This window comes from Lineus longissimus, chromosome 2 (genome assembly GCF_910592395.1).
Source record: "Lineus longissimus chromosome 2, tnLinLong1.2, whole genome shotgun sequence".
NCBI classification, from domain to species: Eukaryota; Metazoa; Nemertea; class Pilidiophora; order Heteronemertea; family Lineidae; genus Lineus; species Lineus longissimus.
In genome coordinates, this window is record NC_088309.1 from 23,768,234 (window position 1) to 23,791,294 (window position 23,061).

The following is a 23,061-nucleotide window of genomic DNA, read 5'->3' on the forward strand; positions in this document are numbered from 1 at the left end:
GGAATAGGCGCTCGCGTGGACGATTCGGGGGCTGTGTGAAATATTGCACAGTATACTAAACCCCCGAAATACTGCAAACTCGGCAGTAGCCGTCAACATCATTGTGACGGTCATCATGAGAGGAGATTCAGATTGTTATACGAGAACGAGAGGTTGGCATTTTGACTTTTCGCGATGCCTGTTTGTCAGAAATGCTATTATGCGGCTCAGTTTAGTCCGCCGCATCCTGACATAATCAGTGTGACTGGGCAGCCGACAGCTGGGTAATATTGTCCTTTCGTCATCACAAGCATCAAGTCCCTTAACCCAATGGTCGTGTGGGTAACATGGCACTGTTCACAATCACTCTCCACTGCAACTGAGATTCGTTTTCAGCGGCCCATCAGGCTATTGCGATATGAACCTTGTATGAAATAGAGCGACATTTTTATTTCACACAAGCTTCAGATCACCAATTCGTTGAGAATTGTGGGAAAATCCATGTTTTGGGGGAAATTTCACCCCAAGTCGGGGTAATTTTTAATTTCAAGTAATCGCGTAGTTCCCCTTTTTTAGCCCAGATTGCGCCAGCTGGGGGGGGGGGGGGGGTACTGTCAAAATCATTGATGAGGAAACTCACGAAACTACAGGCTGGCCCAGAAAGGTTTGCCCTTGCACAATAGAATTCTATTATTTGTGTGAGAAAATAATTCTGGGCCACCATGAAGTACATGAACTTGTCACCCTGTTCAAAGACATAGACATCGGAGCGAAAGTGAAAAACGAGGACATTTCTGTGTTCCACCGCAACTGGCCTGTGTATTTTACCGTCGCTCTATACTGTTACCTGCAGAAATGACTTTCGGCCAATGAGACAGTAGTGCACCATATCTCTTTTTGATGTGCCCTCCCCTTCATAGCTCGCCATGTTGCCAGAGAGTGTACCAAGTCTTTGCTGGATGTGCCATGCCTCTTCACTATGCGTGCTCTGTCTGATCTAGATGTGTACTCTCCCAACGTAGTGCACCACGTTTCTACAGGGTGGACCTATTGTCACCTCCCTTTGGAAAAATGTGTCTCTTTTTACCTGATCATTTTGATAAAGGGATTGCATGAAATCAGAACACCAGACCTGAAGAGACAGCAGATACTGCAACAACCATACCATAAAATGCTGCCACAACCAGATCTGATAATACAGCATATGATGTCACAACCAGACCTGATAGACAGGAGATGCTGGCACAACCAGACCTGATGAGATTTGAGATGCTGCCACAAGTACAACAAGACCTGATGAGATTGCAGATACTGTCACAACCAGACCTGGCGAGATAACATATGCTGTTACACCCAGAGCCAAGGGCAGCACGAGCAGATCCACACCTGATAAGCCATCTCAAAGTATTATCTCATCCCTTGATCTCATCCAGGAAGACAAGAGACCCGATTTGCCTTGAGTGAGGACAGAATTCAGAGTGCAGCTGTCTCATTACTCAAAAAAATAGGCTTCGATCCGCTACGCCGGTAGGCCCTACTCATTGGCAAAAGTCTTTTGATACAACATGGGGTCACGGTATATAAATCAACCGGTTGAGCACCAATTTCTTCCGCGAAAAATCGCCCTCCCCCCCCCCCCCCCCCCTGGTGCTTTGTGCGCCGCTCCGGACCCGAATTCCTCAACCTTGCACTGTAAAACCGGCCAGGAGCCTTTCCTCGGCCTCCGATTGAAGTCAAACGTTTCGGCACATTGGGAAAAAGTTATTAGCATTTTGTATATGAGCGGGGTATTCAGAAGCTCTTAAGTAATCTTTTGAGAGAGCCTTTGTCACAATTTCGCGCCGGAATTTCTTTAAAATGCACGTTTTCCCCAGTTTTGACAAATTTGTAGCAAACGAAGACAAGTGCGCGGCCGTAGTGCACCCTTTCGGATTGAGCGGATTGAGTCCACCTCATTATAGAGGTCAAGGTCATCATGATGGCGATGAGGTGGTGTGATCGTTGAATGTGTGCTCTGTTGATATTGATATTCTTGTGCCCGTTTCAATGGTTCAGACACATACTTCCGCGAAACTATTTCCCATTCATGACAGTGTGCATTTGGAAGATATGTCTTCTTCGTTAGAACATGACAGTTTGGTGGATGAAGGGGACGATCCGATGGAAAACGGCATGAACGGAGGGCCGCGAACACGTCGGCGAACGACAAGCGGCAATCATTTTCACACGCCTGACCCAACTGTACAAATCAACAACCCTTCAATTAACGGTGTTGGGGAGGAACCTGAAGAAGAGGATGAGAAGGTGGTTGAAAAGAGGAACAGAAAGACTTCGCCAAAGCCCTCGTGTCGGGCATATATCACGGTTTCAATATTGTTATTCATCAATCTTCTCAACTACATGGACAGATTTACCATTGCCGGTTAGTACGCTTGCACTGAACTTAAGTGAATCATTGGGGATCGTCTCAGGAGTGAGAAACTCATGTTTTGGTCTTTTCACTTTCAGCTCTGCTGCAACCAAATCGAACTTGTTGTGGTTGTTTTTACAGTCGTCTTTGTTGTTCTTTGTCATTGCATGGTTGTGATTGGTTTATAAATATGTTAGATTTTTAAAAATTTGCTTTCAGACAGGCCTGTTAAAAATAATTAGGCCAAAATCATGAAATTTATGAAAAGAAGGGAGCCAGAAGAAGTGACAAGTGTTGGCTTTGTGCCACACTTTGGTAATTGAAATGGTGCTATCGGTGAACAATAAAAAGAAGGTTCAGCTCTTGGTAAATCGGCTTTGATAATTAGTTGATAAACAAAAAATAGAGCGTTACTACCTTTATGTCATTGTTCTTGATATTTTGATCGATCAACTTTATTGAATGACCCATAAGGATATTCTGGATCTGGGATCAAGGTTTTCAGTGGTCATCACAGGTGCCTGCGACAAGAATCGGAGATCACATTGACCTGGGATCGATATCTGACCCAGTGATTACTGGGTTTACCCACCGACGGGAGATCCTTAATTTGCACAGTGATTAAAATCACTTCTAAGTGAGCGCTTGAAGTCTGCAGTCTCTTGTATGTTTTCTTAGCCTTACTCTTCTTTTTGAACTTTTCCACCATAAAATAATCGCCTAAAATAAAAAATCCCAAACCTGGCTCTGATATTATAGGCCTAGGCCTTTAGTGTGAAGGTATAGCAAATCCCTGATTGAGTTATTAAATCCTGAAGATTGGTGCAAGCTTAAAAGAATTCATGTAGTTTTAGTATTTGTTTTGGTGTTATGTGTTTTGGTGTTATTGCCAGCGAATTATGATAATCACCTTTTTCTTTGTTGAGAATGTTAATGAACAGTAGAATACTAGAGAAATGTGTACCACACAGCCACATAATCTTGTTTACATTTATTTTGTAATAAATCGTTGAATGCATAAGTTGAACACATAAATTGAACACATATAAAATTGACCTTAAAATTTTGGCTAAAGGAGTGCAGAAGTTAGAAAATAATACACTCCTAATCTTCCTGGATCTTGCACAGTTAAAAATCTATTATTATCATCTATTGATATTTTGATGTAATTATCGCATCACCCCATCATTTTAAACAACCTCCTACTCATAAAACTGGGTTATAAAAAGCTTGCCAATAGATGATGATGGTATACATCATGCCACTGGCACTGGCATGATGCTTCCTGGGGCCCATCTCATCCCCGACTGAATAAACCAACTCCTCTACACTTTAAAACTGTTTCTGATTTGCCTTTCCTGGCACTGGGGAAAAAAGTAAAGTAAAGTTGAAATCCAGGGCTTGGCAAATTGCCCCTTTCCATAATATTACAACGCTAAAAGTCTTATTTGGGGGCCTTCTGGTTCGATTTGTGACATGTTACAGTCTGGCAGTTTCTAGTGCAAGTGTACCGATAATTCATGCAACCGAGAAATGGTCTGATCGGCTTGTCGGCCTATAGGGGAGGGCTATAAATTGGTTCGTCTCTATTCGTTCATCCCCAGATTCCAATCAAGGATGTGATTTAGCTGAGGGTCAGGTCCCTGTGCTCGAATGTTAAGCCCAGGAAGAAATTGTTGGTTTGTAAAAAGATATGTTTCAACTCAAAAGTTCAGTACTTGTATTTGCAACCATTTCCAATTATGGGGGTGTATTGGTAATGGTAAACAATAAATGAATGAGGTTGCATTCTCAAATGTAATTATGTAATTATGCACTCTATATGTAGTTGTCTTGCTAAATTGCAATTAGTCCATAGCTAGTTTTACATTCATTCAGTTGCTACATGTAGACCATTCTGTCGGCATTGTTGGTTGATGAAACTACATTACATTTACGTCTAGATAAAATGCTGGGCCTTGGGGTGATGTGTTGCTGAGGTGAGGTTCATTTGGAAATGATTCAGCTTGGGATTCCAACCATGAGTTGTAGCCTGGTAAAACTAACTACTGGTCCTAATTATCCAGGAATGAAATAGTGAGTCAGGGTTGTGTTAGCATCTTTCTTGATTGACAAAAAGTATTATTTAAAACGAATCCTCAGACTACCAGCTGCCAATTTCAGTTTTACAAGTAGGCCTGCTGCACATAGGCCTCCATTTATTTTAAAGGTCTTGACTATTGATTTTGAAATATTGGACTACCAGTTTGTCGTTGGTGAGATATTTTCCACATGGGCTCTGGCCTCTACAAAGTTGATACCAGTTCACAGGTCCTCAGTGTGGATTGAAAACAGCTGTTCTGCTATTGGTAAATGTTCTATGTATGCAAATACATGCAGTATGTGATTGTGAAGCTGCCAAATGAAAATGACCGATCATAATAAAATCAACAGAAATGTTAAAACTCAACAACCATCACTCATCAGCTTTCATTTAATGGAATCATGTGGCATAAACTAACCCAATTGGCAAAGAAGGATGTCAGTGTTGCTTTTGTTTTTCATGGAAATGGCACTGTTTCTTTATTTTCTTCTTCGTGACTAATTAACTCATATCACACCACTTTTCTGTCATGTGGCTGAACCAGTTGGGTCCATTGGGATGCATAACTTATTAAAATCACACTCATGTCAGTCATGACATGAATTGTTTCCCGGTGTCAGTATTTATTAAGTGTAGTGTGGATAGGGGCATCAGTAGACATAAAGAATTTTACTTTTAGAGAGAAAAAAAGGATCACCAGAACTTAGAAGTAGGCCATTGATTCATATTTTTGCTGGTTGCTGATCTTGTCAGTGACAGTGTTAGAAAAAGTCAATAAAAGACTTGAGAAGTAACACCATCTTTTTAATCAACTTATTTGTATTTTCAATACAAGCTTAGCTAAGTTGATCAATATTATTTGAAAACTGTACCATAAATGGCTCCTTGCCGACCATGTTTGTTTGTTGTTGACAGTGACCCAGTGTGCCGGTAACAACCAACAAAATAGAGCTGATATATAACCCTGTTTGATAACAACCAACTATTTTAAAAAGATCTAGCTTCCATTGTCATTAATTTCTTTTGACATTACCCCCTGAATATGCCGCCATTTTCTCATTGCTATGAACGCGTTGATCTTGTTGGCGGGTTGCCAGCTATTCCTTTGGCAGGAATCCAGACATTGAGTGTTTCTGTTAAAATAGCATGCGTGTACTAAGGTGTGTGCTGGGTGTGTACAAAATGGAGTGTTTTGATTGGTTGCTGGGTTTATGAAAGCGATAGTGGTCTTCAGTCGTGGTATACAAAAAAGAAGGAAAGTTTCTAAACTTGAAAAATAAACTACTTGATTGATTTTGATTTTAAATAGGATTCTGGCCTCGGGGCTTGGCGATGAGTTTTAATTTTGGTTTGCAAACTGTGTGTCCTCACTTCAAAATGTGTCTCGCATGACCGGAGATTTACCCTGAGTGAGGACACGGCTGGAATGCCTTCCGACTAGAGGACAGCTCTCGTCATTGTCAGGGGACACTTTTGGTGAATAATGGCTTTACACCCAAGCATCAGAAGAAAGTTGTTTAACACTACCGTGCTACGGTGATTTATCAAACAAATACGCATGACATGCATGAAATGGAAGTTATAAAAGAAAAGTCAATGGCCGATCAAGTTGATGATATGATAATTGATATACTTTTTAAAATACGGGCATCAACTTCAAGGCAATTGGGAGGGTATCAGGGGGTATGGGGTGCAATTGCCTTCGATGCCTCCAATAAATTTTTGGCCTGAAATTGATCACAGCAATCTCTTGTGTATTGTACTCTTGTCAATGTGACTGCTCAATCAAATCCATATTATTTTTATCCTTCAGGTGTATTAAAACAAGTACAGGACTACTACAACATTGACAATGCAACAGCGGGCCTGCTCCAGACTGCCTTCATCTGCAGTTACATGATCCTGTCTCCCATATTTGGCTACCTCGGTGATCGTTACAACAGAAAAATCATTATGTGCTTTGGTATATTCTTCTGGTCTGCAGTGACGCTGGCAGGATCCTTCATCCCAGCAGACGTGAGTTTGTTTCATTCATGCTTTACTCACTGTACAGGCAGGTCTCATGATCATGAAGTGTTAGTGAGAAGTAAAAGTGTGCTCCCTAGTGTGATTTGTACAAAGATGTGATTGGTACTTGGAAGCTGAATGCCGTTTAATCATAAAGATAACTACACATTACAAAACATAACATTAATGCCAACCACTGTATTTCAATGTCCACTGCTATTACAAATGTAGCTCCAAGCGTAAAAATGGTACCGTTTTGTATTGGCTATGGGTTCTCTTGATAATCAATGTGTATTTCCAGTATACCAAGAGAACCAGAGAATCAGACTGCAGTTGAGCATTCAAATTTCATTGTTTGTATCCTGTACTGTTTCATAAAATCATAATCATACTTCTTGTGTCATGTATCATATTGGTGTAATTTCAGCATTTCTGGGCGTTCATCCTTCTACGGGGATGCGTAGGTGTCGGTGAAGCCAGTTATTCCACAATTGCTCCAACTCTTATAGCTGATCTCTTTGTGAAGGAAATGAGGACCAAAATGTTGGCAGTATTCTACTTTGCCATTCCAGTGGGAAGGTAGGTCCTTCAGAATCTTGGTGTACTGCCAAGGGTTTGACCCAGGGCCAGGACCTTTGAGTTGGAGGTTGGCTTTTGAAATGTCATGTCCTTTCATGAACTTGGTGTATAACCTTGGTGTATAACTCATTATACGATAAAGCTTAAATCTCTTAAACTTTAATCCACACTTGGCACCATTTGTAGTCAAACATAACCACTGTGACAACCCTTGCTATTAATTTGGCTTGCAGACTAGCAGGTTTGCAAATGGACCAGTCCTTAGAAAATTTAACACATTGGTGCCATTTATATAGTCTGAGACATAAATTCTAGCTATCTGATGCAATCTTATAAATTGTGCCACCTGGTAGTGGTACTGCCTGGTTGTAGAATATAGGACTAGGAGTATTGATCTTTGGAAAATATCTTATTGTAACAGCTGAACCCAGCCCATTCACATCAGTACCAGCATGTCAAAAGTCATTTTGGTATGGAAGGCCTATGTACACATGATAATAGGAAGAGATCTGGCGTACACTTAGCCTCAAAGCTGTATATATGTAGAGACACTGGCATTGCAGCAGAAAAGATGCTGGGTCACAACCACTGTATACATGTATAACTATAACATTTTTACTCTCCTTATGACATTAATTTAAACATTCTAATATTTTCCACCTTCCATTTGCTTCAGTGGACTTGGGTACATAGTAGGCTCAAATGTTGCTGATGCAGCAGGCTCATGGCACTGGGCTTTGAGGGTGAGTGGAGTTGCTGTATTATTTTATGATTGTGTCATCGTTTACCAACAGTAGTTACCAGGGGAAGAACAGTTGCAACACCCAGGTGTGAGGAAGCTGATTTGAGTCCAAAGCCCCCTCATGTCTTGGTTATTTGACTTTACTGCAGCATACTGCTAAAGTCTTCTCCCTAAGTACTTTATTTCAAAAATACTTTGTCCGAGAGTGGAGACTGGTCATTTCCCATAAGAATAGGTGTCTAATTCTCATCCCTCTTCCAGGTAACGCCCGGTGCAGGGTTGGTCTGTTGTGTACTTATCATATTCGTGGTGTATGAGCCGGCCCGTGGTGAATCTGAGGGCGGTGTCCATTTAACACCAACCAGTTGGTTTGTGGACGTCAAACAACTTTGCAAGAAGTAAGTCAGTCTTTACACTATACAATATTATCATTACTTATATGGTAGAATTCAAATTATTATCAATTTTGAAATGAAAAGCGTCCCAGCACATCTCTCTTGACATCATTGATCTCACCAAGTTGTAGATTTTAAATGGACTCTACTTGACCAAATTGGATGTTGGATTTACCATGGTTTCTTACCTCCTTCGGGGTGATGCTTACATGAGCCTATGGGACGGGTAGAACTGTATGTACGAGACCACGAACTGAAATTTCGACAAAAATTACTGGGATCTCTCTAGTAATGGTTTTGTGTTGCTTTTCAGTAAAAGTTTTATGCTTTCCACGTTCGGATTCACATGTGTTGCATTTACCACCGGTGCCCTTGCCTTTTGGGCACCACTCTTCATGGAAAACTCTATAACAGTGCTAACAGGTGAACAGGCAGATGCACCACAGTAAGTACTAAACTGGTAGTCCAGAACATCTCTTACTGTGAGTCAAGCCCAGAACTTGAACTGACGCCTATACTTGAGTCAGCCTTCAGTCAACAAGGTTCAGACGTTTAGTGACGTCAGTTTGGTCTTCACTCATTCAGTTGTCACGCAAAACTAAAATGCCTCGCAGTACCACGCAGTGAACATTTCATCCAGTGCCACACCTCCTACATGCTTCTTACGCATAGTGCATGTTTCAAACAGGTGGCCCCGCTGTATAAACCTGCATAAAGGTGTCTAGCTCTTCCGGTCTCAATCATTTCGTCCCCTGGTGTATCACTCCATTCTTCTGCTTTTACAAACATGTAAGCAGCGATTTCAAGAACCTTGGAGTTAGATAGTGTCTATAGAAACTTTAAAGCAGTTGATGGTATAAAGATTATGAAAATGATACCGTATATTTCTTCTGTTTCAGAGTGGCTCTTATATTTGGTGTTGTGACGTGTCTAGCAGGATTCATTGGTGTTGGACTCGGTGCGGAATCAGCCAGACGTTTAAGGCGTCTTAACCCACGAGCTGACCCACTTGTGTGTGCATTTGGGATGCTGGCCTGTACTCCATTCTTATTCTTTGCTCTTGTGATGTCTAAATATAACACCATTGCCACATGGGTGAGTGATTGGAGTCCTGTCAACAAATATTCTGTTAATTATTTCATAATTAAAAAAAAACAATGTCCTGTTCTGGCATAGTGATAAAAAGTTCACCCTACTTTTTTGGTCTACATCGATATAACTTTATCTCTGGTTTATTTGAATAATGAACATTTTGATGAACTTTTGCCCGAGGTCTGTCCTGTATCAGTGGTCAGTGATTTCTAACAATATTTATAGTTGTCTAATTGTGCGTTTTTGTACTTATGAGACAATGTTCCATAGTTGCCATTGCAGTTGTTGAAAACAGTTGTTGACCCGAATAAAATCAAGGTATCAAAACTGTACATGTCACATTATGGAACTTGACCCCAATAAAGGCAATATGCTTGTCATATGTACTAGTATATTTAGATTTATACATGTAGGCTACCTTGGACTTTGCCCAAGAGATGAAATTAACTATTGTGTTGTTGATCAGTGCAACCCACCCCCCACCCCCCCCCCCCCCGCCATGTTATTTAATATAAACCAGTAGTGAAGAGATGAATGAGAAACCCTCCAAAATATTTTTAATTTAATGGGACGGTGAACTATTATGCCGATAACTATATAATATTTCCTTCCCTTCCTTTTCAGTGCCTCATATTTATTGGTGAAACGTTATTATGTTTAAATTGGTCGATCGTGGCTGATATGTTATTATATGTGGTAATACCAACGAGGCGATCTACAGCTGAGGCATTCCAGATCTTAGTGTCACATGCATTAGGTGATGCTGGCAGTCCATACGTCATCGGAGTGGTAGGTTGAGACTTTTTGACACAACTTAAAATGTTTGCCATTCGCGCATCGAGAAAATACTGTACCAAGATTCCGAGAAACATTTTGAATACCAAAGGTGGCAGTTTAAGTTTTAATAAACACCTTTAGCACTGTCTCCTTCTTAAATCTTGAGTCTTAAAGTCCTTGTGACTAGTGTTGAAAAATCAGGAAGTTGGGAAGCTCAACTCCGGCTGAGAATGACCATGTCTTTCATGGCTGATGTGTTCCCACCGAGTTTGTTCGTCACTCATATTTAGTATACTTTCTTCATCTTTCAGATTTCTGATATGCTCAAAGCACAGCATGATACAGTGACAGCTTATACAGATTACGTCAGTCTTCAGTATGCCCTGTACAGTACAGCATTCATTTGTGTGCTAGGTGGAGCCGGTTTCCTAGCAACGGCCCTGTTCATACAGCGGGACAAACACAAAGCGGAGATGATAATAAAGGGTATGTATGAAGTGTCTTGTATATTTCCAAAATGAGCCATATGAGTCGAATCGGCTCCCTAGGGTCGGCTGCTGGTCCTGGTGATTGGAAAAAGTCATTTGTTTCCTCTCAAAAACATCCAAAATCTTTTGGATGTGTCTGTTTGGTTGAATTGAAAGAAACCCACGGACGCAAGACCATTCCTAAAATCAGTTTTCAGGTTGGGAGAGTTTCGCCAAAATCATTCAAGAAAAAGTTGGAAATACAACACCAACCGATTTAAAATGTCTCCCCCTCAGCTGTTAGTTTAGTTCATTGTGAAGGACCCAGTACCTTGATAAGAAGATCAGATTCATTGCATGGTCTTCGTAGTTGCTAGTTTTAAATTAGCTATGTTGTTTTGGACTGTTTGTGCGTTTTGTTTATTTGCTTGTTTATCTTGCTATTTAGGACGAGACCCAGGTTTGTAATCCCGATTCATTTCTCTCGAGTAACCCTGACTAGGCCGCACTAATTAACGACAGCTTGGTTTTAGAATTATACACATTTATGATTTAGAGATATCATGTTGGTCTGACCCATAAAGGGTTGAAATTTGAAGAAATCTTGACTGTTCTTTAAATCAAGAAATGATTCGGCGTGGCAACTGAGCCAAAGCCTGAGCTCAGAAATGCATCTTTGCTACCGGTACCAGATCTTCCAGTCAAGAAGACTATAAGAAAGTTCTTGACTTAAAAAGGTTCTTCACTGTCATCGCATATGTCACATGATTTCGAAGAATCCGCCATCTTTGGACATGACATGACAATGACCAGCAGTGTATCAACATCAAACTGACACAGCATTACAGTTTGACGTCTGTCATGTCTGTCAGACTGCTTGTCATTTTGATGGCCAATATGGCTGCTGCATGATCATTTCATGATGACCAGGAAACAAATTCATAGCAAGATGATATCTTGTCCTTGAAAAACTATTATTAGTTTTATAACAGGAAGTTGAATTGTTGGTACAGTGTTGCACTACCCGTTACTGAGATTCAACCTTCTATTATATCCCTTGAACTATTAACCCCCTGTGCGAGTCATGTTTTTTTAACCATCGTTGTGCATATAGTTTAGTTTTACTTAAAGCAGGGGTCAACAATTTATTGCGGAGAGCCTGGCATCCTTTGCCTTGCTCCTTCTGTCAGTTTCTCTTAATAATATACTTCCATCTCATTGGCATTAGTCATAAGTGTTAACAACTCTTTGTGTTTACTAAAGCATCGAGTGCTGTCTTGTGTTTTATCATTTTATCATGTGTCAGGTCACTCACTCCAGAACATAACCTTTCAGATTTTTGTGAATGATGCATGGTACACACTTCTTCCGATTGTACACTATTGATCAGTACAAATTCCCACTAACTCTTGTCTTATGCACTGACTGTTGGCTTTGAGTGTCATGAGCACATTATGTTTGCCATGAACACTTCCCTTTCATTCTATTGGCCTTCAAGGCCACGTCCACATTTTTATATTCAGTTGGAAGAAAAGCTGTTAAAATTGAGTAGGGAGGTTTAATCCACCTGGGACAAGAGTATTTCATATCTAAGATTGAGAACTTAATTAAAAATAATATTCCATTTCATTCTGATATTCTTTTACAAATACAAAAAATTACAACAACAGTGGCAGATTTAGTTTAATGGAATGTCCTAGGAACTGCTGATTGATTTACAAAATGTTGTTCTGTCTGATTGAAAAGGAGATGTATTTTTTCTAATTAGCAGATTTGTGCTGAAAATTTTATAGCAGATATGAATGTTGGACCCACGTCTTCAGTTCAAGTCAAGCTTAGTCGTGCTTGAAGGTTTCAGCCCTTACCTCAATGTGTCATTGCTACCATTCCTATCTGCAGGGTTACCCTCTACGGGTTCGACCGCAACTTATAGCTCCGAGGATGGTCAAAATACAGGAATGATGCTCGAGTACAAGACTAGTCAAAATCGCGTTTATCTCGGTACAGTACCTGCGTGAATATCTCTGGTGTGCTGTGCTTACATATTGTAGTAACAAGCTCTGAAAGGCTAGGTTCTCAAGATGGTTTCCTAGACATCACCAGGGTTTTCTTGGAGGGTATATATGTTGGTTTGATGAACTGAAAAGGCACCCTTGGTTGTAGGAGAAGGATCTTTTGTGCTGTGATGTTGTTGGAAAATTCTGTAAAGGTCCACTGCAAAATTATGTCACCATAATAGCATATGACCAAGTTGGGCTCTCACGAAATCTTTAGACTGGTGGGCTTTCAACTGGCAAACCACTGTATATCATCGTATTATGTCAATATGTGTGATATTGGATCTTTTGACATGACTGAAAAAAGTAATATGACGTCTTGAGGGGTGAAGAGACATTTTGATGTCTTTGCATCGATTCTGGATTGAGGAACTATTCCAAAATTGGTGCTGTTTGCCATACAGTGTGTTGTCACTGTGAGACATCTTGTGTGAGCTGTTGTGACTGTCAAGATGTGCATGCACGAGATCTCCTTCTGCACCAAAGGCTGCCAAAGTATTCATTAGAGCTAACTTTCGAGAAATCACTGGTGACTTTTTGTGCACACACAGGCACTGCGACTGACTTGTTCTTTTAACAGCTGTTAGATAAGGAATTAACATTGCATTGCACTTGCAGAGTCAATTTCAATTTCTTGCAGAGTCAATTTCAATTCTATCACACCTAAAATCTGATGAGTTGTCCTCACAAAACATGCTGAAAACTTCCTTCATCCATTGCTGCGTTCTAGAATTGAACACAGCATGTGCAACTCAATGGCGATGTCCATATTTGATAAAGCAAACAAGACCGCTGCAGCCAAATAGAGGTGCAGTGCTATTTTGCTATCAAAGTGTGCTAGAATCCTTTGAAAATAACATGAACTGTAGTGCACTTAACATATCATCATCTAACCTCATTAGGATGTAGTTGAAAAATAACACTAACAGGGCTGTTAGATATTTGCAGTTTGCTACGTCAAAGATATCTTCCAACCTATAATAACAATAAGCTCGATCAGTTGTCTGGTTTTGGGACACCCACTCGTTGATAAAGTCAAATTGAAGCTATTGAAGGCACCTTAGGTTTTAACCGGGCCGTTCAAAACTCCCCATTTTCATAAGCGTTTCCTGGTAAGTTTCCTTTAATCTGTCTTCTTGATGCTAGGTGCTGAAAATGATGAGTCAAATGATGATGTTCGACCAACATCCACTACTTCAGAGGATGAATTAATTCCTGATCACAATTTTAAGTGATTCCTGAATCCTGGTAAGGAGATATGGATGATGCTGTACAAAGAAGCTAATGATTGATTTTTCCTTCATGTATTTGACCATGATTGTCTTGAGCCAAATGCTTTTATATTGCCATTTCCTTACCAAATGGAAGTACATATGCATTATCACGCAATTCCCATCCAAACGCATGAAAAAGCACAACTGAAGTAACGTAAAAATCTGTGGGTCAGTATATTTTAATCCTAGTCTTGACTTTAATAGTGCGATAGTCAAAATTACCCTGCTCTCAGGTTCCCTGTAGTTGGCTTTCTGTGTCCAATGAACAAACAAAAAATCTGGCAAAAAATCTGGCAAAAAATTTTTTGTATCAAAACCCGAACTCTAAAATCATGGGACTTTGAACAATGTGGTTTGTATATTGTCAGTCTAAGCATGATGGCCCTCTGAAAACCTTAATAAAAGATCCAGGTTGACTCCCCAAGTGTTCAGTAAACCATCAAACAATTAACATAACCAATTCCTGCTCTCTGGTCTGTTAAAAATTACTTAATTCAAACTGGTTGGCACCACAAGAAAGAAAGATAGAGCCATGTAATATTGTAATTATGATAGGAGACTCGAGACTGGTATCATTTTATGTTAACTAGGGAATATATTGTATATTGTGTTGAACAACCATACGTAAACCTCTTCGTTGTAGTTGTATTGCACAACCACCCATGCACCCAGTCTGCTTTAGAAAGCACATTTTATGTTAGCTGAATTGATTAGATCATGCATGTAGCTTTAAATGAATTTCATCCAATTTCCATCAAAAGAATGCAAAGCTTCTCTTAGAAAGTTAGTCTTGCATAGAACATTGTCTTACTCCATCAAATAAAGACCGCAAATTTCATATTTGCATGAACACCTGACCCGACCGCAGTTTATTGCATACGCTCAATGTGTTATTTTTAGGCCATTCGTTATAGCCACAACCTGCCCCACCTCATGACTTGCCCCAACCTGACCCTCCAGTCCCATCTCAAACAACTTGTCTAAATTCTTCCATAATGGATGGCCTGTTGTATTTCTGAATTACTGATCAATAAAACCTCTAACAAAGTTTTCTTTGTAGGTCAGCATGCCGCAATTATCACTCATGTACATGAACTACTGATATCTCCCCTTCCCATTTTCAACCAGTTATCTGTTATCAGTTTTATCACGAAATGTATTTTTTTCCTCATATATTTTGATTATTCTGTTATTGCTGTTGCTGCATTGCCATGCATAACTTGAAACTAAAATGGTGGAACTGGAATGAAATGCTTGGACCATTGATTTGCATTTGCATTAGAAAGGCATCTTAGTAAAGCATCTTACTTAGTAAAACTGAAATTTACCCTTTTAGATAAACTTGATTTAGAAGAGGAAATACTCTTGAAACTGAAGGTGCTGAAGGCAGTTGGCCATGACATAAAACCTGGCCTTGAAGTTAAATTATATGTGTGCGGTAAGACCAAGATGGGCTGTTTTTTGGCCCTGTCTTCTCCTTTCCCCATTTGGGTTCCACATATTGCACTAAAGTTGTGATCATTTTCACTTTGATGCCACTTTTTTCCCCATCTTGCAAAATATATTGGTGTTTGAATCAATACCAATCACAGGCTGATATCCTCTTCCTTGATCAGTTATGCACCTTGGAGATGATGTATGTGTTTGTGTTTAGTTCTGCACCGATAACAGTCGCTAACTGCAGATATACACCAGGAAGTATGTGTATGTACATAACAATGGGAGAATGCCTGTGCACATTTTCTAATTCATCCAAAAAAACTGCTGTCTGCACAAAAAAACTGATCATTACTGCCTCACCCCGGATGGTTTATATGCTTAACTTTATTGCATATGGACAAGTTGTATGGTCAGTTTTGCACGATTGGTAGGAATGACTACATATGCCAGATTTGAATAATTGTTCCTGTATTCCTTTCAGTTGAGAATGAGAATGGCGAAACTATCGAGCTAGTACAGAAGGATCCCGAATGTTCTGATGTTGAGTGAAGGTTGGCTCACTTCTGCTCAGCAGGTTCAAATTCCTGATGAATTATGATAATCTTTAAAATAATCTCCAATGGTTTGGGAGAAAAGAAATCTGGGGAATGTTTGATGAAAGAAGATGTTCAGAATGAAGTTGACTCCCAAAATCAAATGACTCTCAATCGATCTTTAGCGTAAATGTCTTCTTTCAATTTTATGTTGCAAGCACTCTTTTCTCCCAACCTTTTCCTTTCTCTGCTTCCCCTTATAAATGAGGAATTCTGAGGAACAACAAAAGTGTTTTCTCTAGACCAAGCAGAATTATGAAACTGCTGCAGGGATCCAATCCATCTATGTTGGTCAGGCTGACCACCGCTCGGCCAAGGGACCAAAAGGTTCATTTTCTGACCATAATGTCAGCAAATATTGAAAAATAAGCTGGTCGTGTGCCTCAAGTATTCCGCAATTTATGATTAAGTTTCTAATGATATATTTGGATGAGGTTTTCTGGTCATTTTGCTTCAGAAATTCCAAGTTTCTTGCATTTGTTTTACACTCCTATATTTTACATCCTCAAGTCAAACTTCAGTAAACTAACTCAACTCTGTTTTGTGCAGTTTTCCAATCTTCTAGGTCTAACCCATTGGTTAAAAAATTTGAAAATTGAACTCAAAATTTGAAAGTTGCAGTCATCTATGTTTCTATGTTTACCCATTTAGTTCAGTTATGTGTGGCAACGATTGCTTTCGCTTGTAATTTTCCTATCGTAACCACCTCAAGTCAATGAACTGTCTAGAAAGTCTCTGCATCACTATAAACGCCCCAGGCACTGAAGCCGGCTATGCAATTGTAGTGCTCAAAAGTCCCACTGGTCTGGCAGCTCTGGTGATCGTGCTGAAGTGCTAAACCAGTAAGACTGAGACTGCTGGCGGGCAAAAGCAAGTATTTTTGGATGCGTTGCCTCTAAACTTTCTACTGATGACAAACAAGTTGTCCTTGTGCAGTTTATTGACTTTCAATTGTTTTAGTTATCATTCTAATGGCACCTTCGATCATTTCCAGGAGTCTTCTCTTCCAGGAGTCTGAACTTGCAACAGACAACTCACGCCTTTTTCCATTTCTACATCATTTTTCAGGCCAACCCCGAGTGCTCGGTGCCCCTGAAGGTGGCCTCTACGAAAATGGTGGTGTCATGTCCCTTGTTGGAACACAGACGACCCTGGTGGAGGAGACCCTTGATTGATCGCCTTAAGTCCTAAATGTGCTCATTTTCACCTTATTTCGCCTAAATATCGCATGACTTGACGTTTCATTTCAGTTGTGCTGAGGTGCTGACAGGCTTGATGCTGATCATAGCCACCAGGGTTTCCTTGGGTAGCAAATTCGCTGGGGTGGGAGAAATAAAGTCATTGGGCATACATGTGATTGTTGAAGTAATGTTTAAAGGGGTGTTGGGGACAAGGATGATATTTGTAGGAACCCAGGTAACCCTAGTCTGCCTCTCATACTGCCCACACACAGTATCTGAACACCTTATTCTCATACTTCCTGACATAGCACAATCTTGCCAGTCCTTGCATGGTATTCTATTAAGATGAAGTTAATTAATTATCTAAAGAAAAACGAAAATTGTTGTGAATCTGTATTATGGAAATAAGTCCAATTATCATGATTGAAAATTGTATGAATAAATATCTAAAACTTCTTTTAAATGTTGTCAATATGCAAATTATTATCAAAATTACTATATTGGTTGTTGAGATTGAACTCTGAAGTGTTGTCAGTATCTAAAAACATGTCAATCTTGTTTGCTCTAAAACTTCCTTGTTTCTTATCACCTTGGGTGCCCAATGCTGTAGATTTGCGTCTTTCGCCTTCAACTGTTCTGAGTCCCATCGACAGTGGCAATCGTCTCTTTGAAACGATATAAACTACACTAACTCTATCTGATGGACTGATCCTGAACCAAAGTCTTTTCCGCTGGTGATATTCAGTGAAAATTCCTGGATACCCAAGGTGTTAACTGTCGTCTGCTTTAAGTATGTAAACTTCCTTTCCATGTTGAGTTGGTAATGAGCTATTTTGTGACTTTGAGAATATTGAAACTTGTAACTAATGGGGAAATAAAGATGATGTGATTCTTCATCTCAGTTAAACTTTTCAATCTTCAAAACTCTCACACTTATATCTCCATGAAAATTCTCCATCTGCCTCCCTGTCTTATCTCATTTCTTTCAATTACTGTTCTAGTATACCTTAAAATTCAGTATTTGTCTTTCCTATGTATGTAAGCTGATGAAGTGTCAAGCAACTTAGTGTTTTCACACAGCAATAAAATCTCTTGTTTGCTCATAAGAAGTTTAAATACTGTTTGAGGTGGCTATGATCCCTGCAACTAGGAATGGCTGTGACTAGGTGTCCAGTCAACTAGGACGAATATGACATTATCCAGTCAGCTAGAGTACCAGTAGTCACAGTTCTGTTGAGTTATTTTATATCCGACTACACCTGTTTTCCAGTGGGGCACTCTGAACTGTTTTTGCCTCGTTACAGTGACGGTATGAAGAAAAAGAGTAATCCAAACATATTCTTCTCTTCAGTGCTGCATGAATTTCAGCAAGACTGGCTTCCTCTTCATTTTTCGTTCTCCACTTTCCACGCATGTTGCCTTGTTCTGAGTTTCCTTGTATTAAGTTCCGCTTTGCTTTATTTGACATTGTAGGACAACCTCACATCATCTGCGATGGCTCAAGCGACGAAAGTTTACTCAATCACGGCGAGATATCGGTGATCGGGACGCAGTCAACGTTAATCGAGGGCCCAACTATCAGTGACCCGGTCGCATAAACGAAAGAACTTGAACAACGAAAGGTTGCAAGTCAAGACACCTTGGCAAAGGACACATCGAATGAAAAGGACTATCTGCACCCGATCTGACTGAGCGGCCTCGAAAAGGATCCTGGTCATTTTTCTGGGAATAGACTCTACAACTAGGCATGAGAACATTGAACCAACGATTATTGTTCATTATGAATAACAAGATGGAATTGATGTATATGTTGAGGCCTAGCATACCGGTAGGGTACATGGTGAATACTTCCTTTGAAGCATTCATTTCTCCAAAATATCGGTGGTGTCCAACAGCCTAAAAGTTCAAAAGTTTTGGTAATTGAAATAGCATACATTTTAGCTCTGAAAAGTCAAATGACAAAACAGTAAACTATTGTATACTGCCACAATATAAAAACAAGACAAATATTGCTATTGCAACTTTGGCGGAAATGTACTTCGAAGTGATCAAGATAATCCTATTCCAAGTTAGAGGCAGCTATTTTGACTCAGGTGAACAACTAAGGCCCTGTGTGCTGAGAACATGGAGATCCCATAACTTTCCCTTGGCTATATGTCCTGAACATAGTGTGTTCTAAGATCTTCCCTCTGTGGCTCAGGAATCGATGATCTCCCTCTGTGGCCTGAACAAGTAGGGATTCATTCATTTCCCTGAACATAGTGATTCTAAGATTTCCCTCTTGAGTTGGTATGGCTCAATAGGAAATCTGAAATTTCACTTTCTGGCCTGAAGAAACAAAACATTTCTTGATATTCCATGCATCAGTTTTGAAGTGACTTGTGGCACCGTGTGGACATGTGTGAAAAAACCCTGATTTGTTGTGGTTGTGTAGTTCAGTCATTCTGTAGACATGCACCAGTCATTGCCTGTCGATTGTCTGGCATGGCGCCAAGACGAACAGTCATTAGAGGTCTTAAACCGCGAGACTGATAAACATTAAAGGAGAAGTCTGGTAATATACTGACCATGGTCACAACAGTACTCTATATGTACAAAAGGAGAACAGCAATTCATCCTAAACTATTAGTCTGCAAGAAGAAGTGGTAACACCGTGTCTAACAGTGTTGCCCTTCATGAATAAGGACAGTAACTATTGTGATGGTTGTTGGGAAAAACAATTGAAGATGATTCACTTGGCTCCTTTTGCAACTGTCCTAATCATGTGTATGTATTCATTGCCAACTTACCTGTAAATACTGGCCACTTGTGGCCTTGTAAATATTTGTATATTTTTGTTGCAACTTGGCTTTGTATAGATGTGGAAAATAGTCCTACTCATTTGTGCAATTGTTTGCAAGTGTGAAAGTGTCTGGTCACGACTAAAAGTTCTGTTATAGTTTCTATTTAATTCAGTTATGTGCTCTGTTTAGTTATGTTAGTTTTTATGTTAGTGCCAATTGTGTTGAATTCATAACGAAATCTTGAAATGGTGACTTCTCATCAAAATGACATGGGGGACTGCACCATTAAATTGGTGAAGAAGCTGCTATTGGTTATGTTGTGAAGACACGTGATGTGCTCCATTCCGATGTGAGATCTGCAAGTACTGTAATGAAGATCAAAAGTATACATTCCCACAAACTTGGTAGAGTTGCTGCCATGTTCTTCACGGTTTGAACCGATGTCAACAACAGTATAACTCCAACTTGTAAAGATCGACATTTCTAATTGGTCACACTTGGTAGATTATGGAACAAAGTGTTTTGTTGAGGTTTAATTTGTATGCTTTATTTATCCTGTCACTAATCCTATTATTTGTATATTGTCAATCTTTTGAAACTCTTCTTTTATCGCATCACTTAATAGGAAATGGTATGATTGTATCACATGGATGTGAAGTGTGCTCTGCTATATGCGTCATGGTCATTTTGTGCACAATCCGACCTTGCCAATAACTCAATGTCTGTCTTTGGCCCCGAGCACTTATTTGCCAGAGTGGGTCACACACCAGAAACTTGGTGGTCGCATCTTGAAAACTTGCACCATTTCTTGTTAAGGTGATGAGATAACACTGAAGTGGTATTAGACTTTAGTTATTGGATAGAGTATGACCAATCATAAACCTGTAGATGTCCTAATAAAGCGTTTTCACTAAGAGGTGTATAATATGAAAAAAAAGTGGTGCAATATCTCAACTCTTGTGTGGATATTGTACTCCTTACAAAAAAAATTAAAATGCCCAAAAAATATAAAAATATGTACAGTTGCTTCTCAAGGGATTTGTATTAAATAACGTTGATGTACATGTAAATATCATTCCTTCTTCTGGTGATGTAAATATAAAGATCATGGTGCCCTTGCGAATGTCATACTCCTGTAAAATGTCACGTAATGTTCTGGACTGTAGTGCTTTCATGTGATGTCAGTCATCGTTTGGGATATTGTAAAACAAGCACAGTGTGACCAGTTGGTTAGTTATTTAATAACTAACCAACTGGTCACACTAATATTTTTATGAAATGGATATCTATGAGATAAACCATTTTGTTGGTTTGTCAAACAATTGGCTCATGTAGAAAATACTTGAAATGCAGAAATGTTACCTAGATGCAGTTTCTGCTATGCTCCACTTTGTTGATGGTGTTTATTTAAAAGAGAATTGATGATGTTTAGTTTCAAGGTATCTTGTGGAAAGATACCGTATTGAATGAGTTTAGAGTGTGAATATGTAGAAAAAATCTAAATTATTTTGTTTGCATTTCTTACCTGGGTAAGATTATTGTTTTTCAGTAAGATTTTACAGCTGTTAATTTTGGCTTGCTTATTTGAATTATCTAGTGTCTTGTTGAGTGTTAGCATATATCATATGATTGAGGTATAGGTACCACCAGGTGTCCTAGCTAAATGTGGTATAACTCCGTCACTAATGAGATGAATGAATTCGAAAAGGATTTCTGTTTGATTATCAGATAATTTGTTTGACCTTGTAGTGAATACTTGGATACAGATGCTTCAAGTGCAAACTTTTACCCAAAAATCTAACACTGTGTCTGTCAACTGCATCAGGCTTTTACAGCTCAAAACTTGAAAAATACCTCGCAGACAAACTACAATCATGAAAAGAATGTAACAAAATTGTCTTATGTATTGTAAATAAAGAGAAATCAATGGGTTCAAACTATTACTGTCTCAGGAATTGGACCTATTTATTGGATTTCTTTAGAAGAGGGATTATTTTTCCTGTTATTCGGCTTTTGGAACGAAACTGCTTGTATATTCATGATACATGTACATGATACTTCTGTGTTTTTATCTATCATAAACTACCTGCTTCATGCTATCAACTACAGTCAACCCCTTGTGAGTATAAAACATTGCCTTGATCAGGAATCTTCTGCTTCAAATGACAGGTTTTGACCGTCATGAATGCACATTGACTTGACTGCTTGAAAAAGTCAGAATCAAGTGGTAGCTTCATATTCCACCTTGGATGTGCTATTTCTGAAAAAATAACGATTTAATCATTTTGGTATTCATAGCCATTTGTCAGCTTATTCAACAGATATGATGACATATTACTGGGAGTTTACTGTAGTATCTTTAGCACCTATCTTTGCAATACTATCTTCATCATTGCAGAGACATTTGCTGTGACATTATCAAAAGTGGGTGCCATATTGGCAGTCGACCATATGTCCATTCAGCATCAAACATAGTTCCATTGCTGCTGAAAGCAGTATGGTGGCAGCACCTGTCTCACAATGTCTCCTGGCAGTTGTTTTAATTTGCGGCAGTATCAATTATTTGCATTGCAGTCACCATGCTGTGGACTTCCAATGATTGAGCTGCAGGAGATGACTGCACTCGCAGGTTTTCCAATATCTTATATCAAACTGTGCAGTGTGTGAAAGTTATCATGCATTTGAATAAAAAATCAAAAATAAATTGTACGTCTTATCTTAGTTTCGATTTATGTCACCAGTTGGCGGTATTTGGGCAAAAATGTAAGTTTGCAAACTGTGTTGATAAAACTTATGTTCAGTGACTGCACCTATACCTAATCAAAGGGTACAAGGAAGGCCTCCTATATTGAGCAACTGACAAGGTCAATAGTGTGGTACGCCGAACAAGCCCCTGAGCCTACCACTGGTGAAAGTCTCGTCCACCGTATTTGATCCCATCCAACAATCGTATCTACTGTCATTGGTGTGGGAAGAAGATGGCTTGTGGCTGTGCTGAACCTGTTTTTACAACTAAAGCAAGTCATTATTTCTATCAAATTCCCTTAGTTTGATACTGATCACCTTCCAAAGGCATGAAAACCAATTGATTCCAGGATCCACAGTGTGAAATGAATGAATGAATGAAGTTTTATTCAGTACAATACAATATAGACACAAGTGGATGAAATTGGCTTAGGCGACGGTGGCGCTGTCTCGCGGC

At 39.5% G+C, this 23,061-nt stretch overlaps 1 protein-coding gene across 5 annotated transcripts; it reads left to right on the plus strand.

The window, feature by feature from the left end:
- Positions 1-1,962: 1,962 nt before the first annotated feature.
- LOC135483142 (protein spinster homolog 1-like) lies at positions 1,963-22,568 on the plus strand. Of its 5 annotated transcripts, none has more exons than XM_064763729.1 (12): positions 1,963-2,401; positions 6,286-6,488; positions 6,907-7,058; positions 7,735-7,801; positions 8,062-8,198; positions 8,509-8,640; positions 9,095-9,290; positions 9,912-10,076; positions 10,376-10,550; positions 10,980-10,991; positions 12,431-12,532; positions 18,550-22,568. In XM_064763729.1, exons 1-12 carry the CDS (start codon positions 2,026-2,028, stop codon positions 18,672-18,674), a joined length of 1,842 nt encoding a protein of 613 aa, XP_064619799.1. In that variant the 5' UTR covers positions 1,963-2,025; the 3' UTR covers positions 18,675-22,568. The 5 variants fall into 5 exon arrangements, with proteins under 5 accessions (XP_064619799.1, XP_064619802.1, XP_064619800.1 ...); XM_064763732.1 differs by lacking the exon at positions 12,431-12,532 and adding an exon at positions 13,735-13,836 and having other exon boundaries at positions 18,550-18,689; XM_064763730.1 differs by lacking the exon at positions 12,431-12,532.
- The last annotated feature ends 493 nt before the right edge of the window (positions 22,569-23,061 follow it).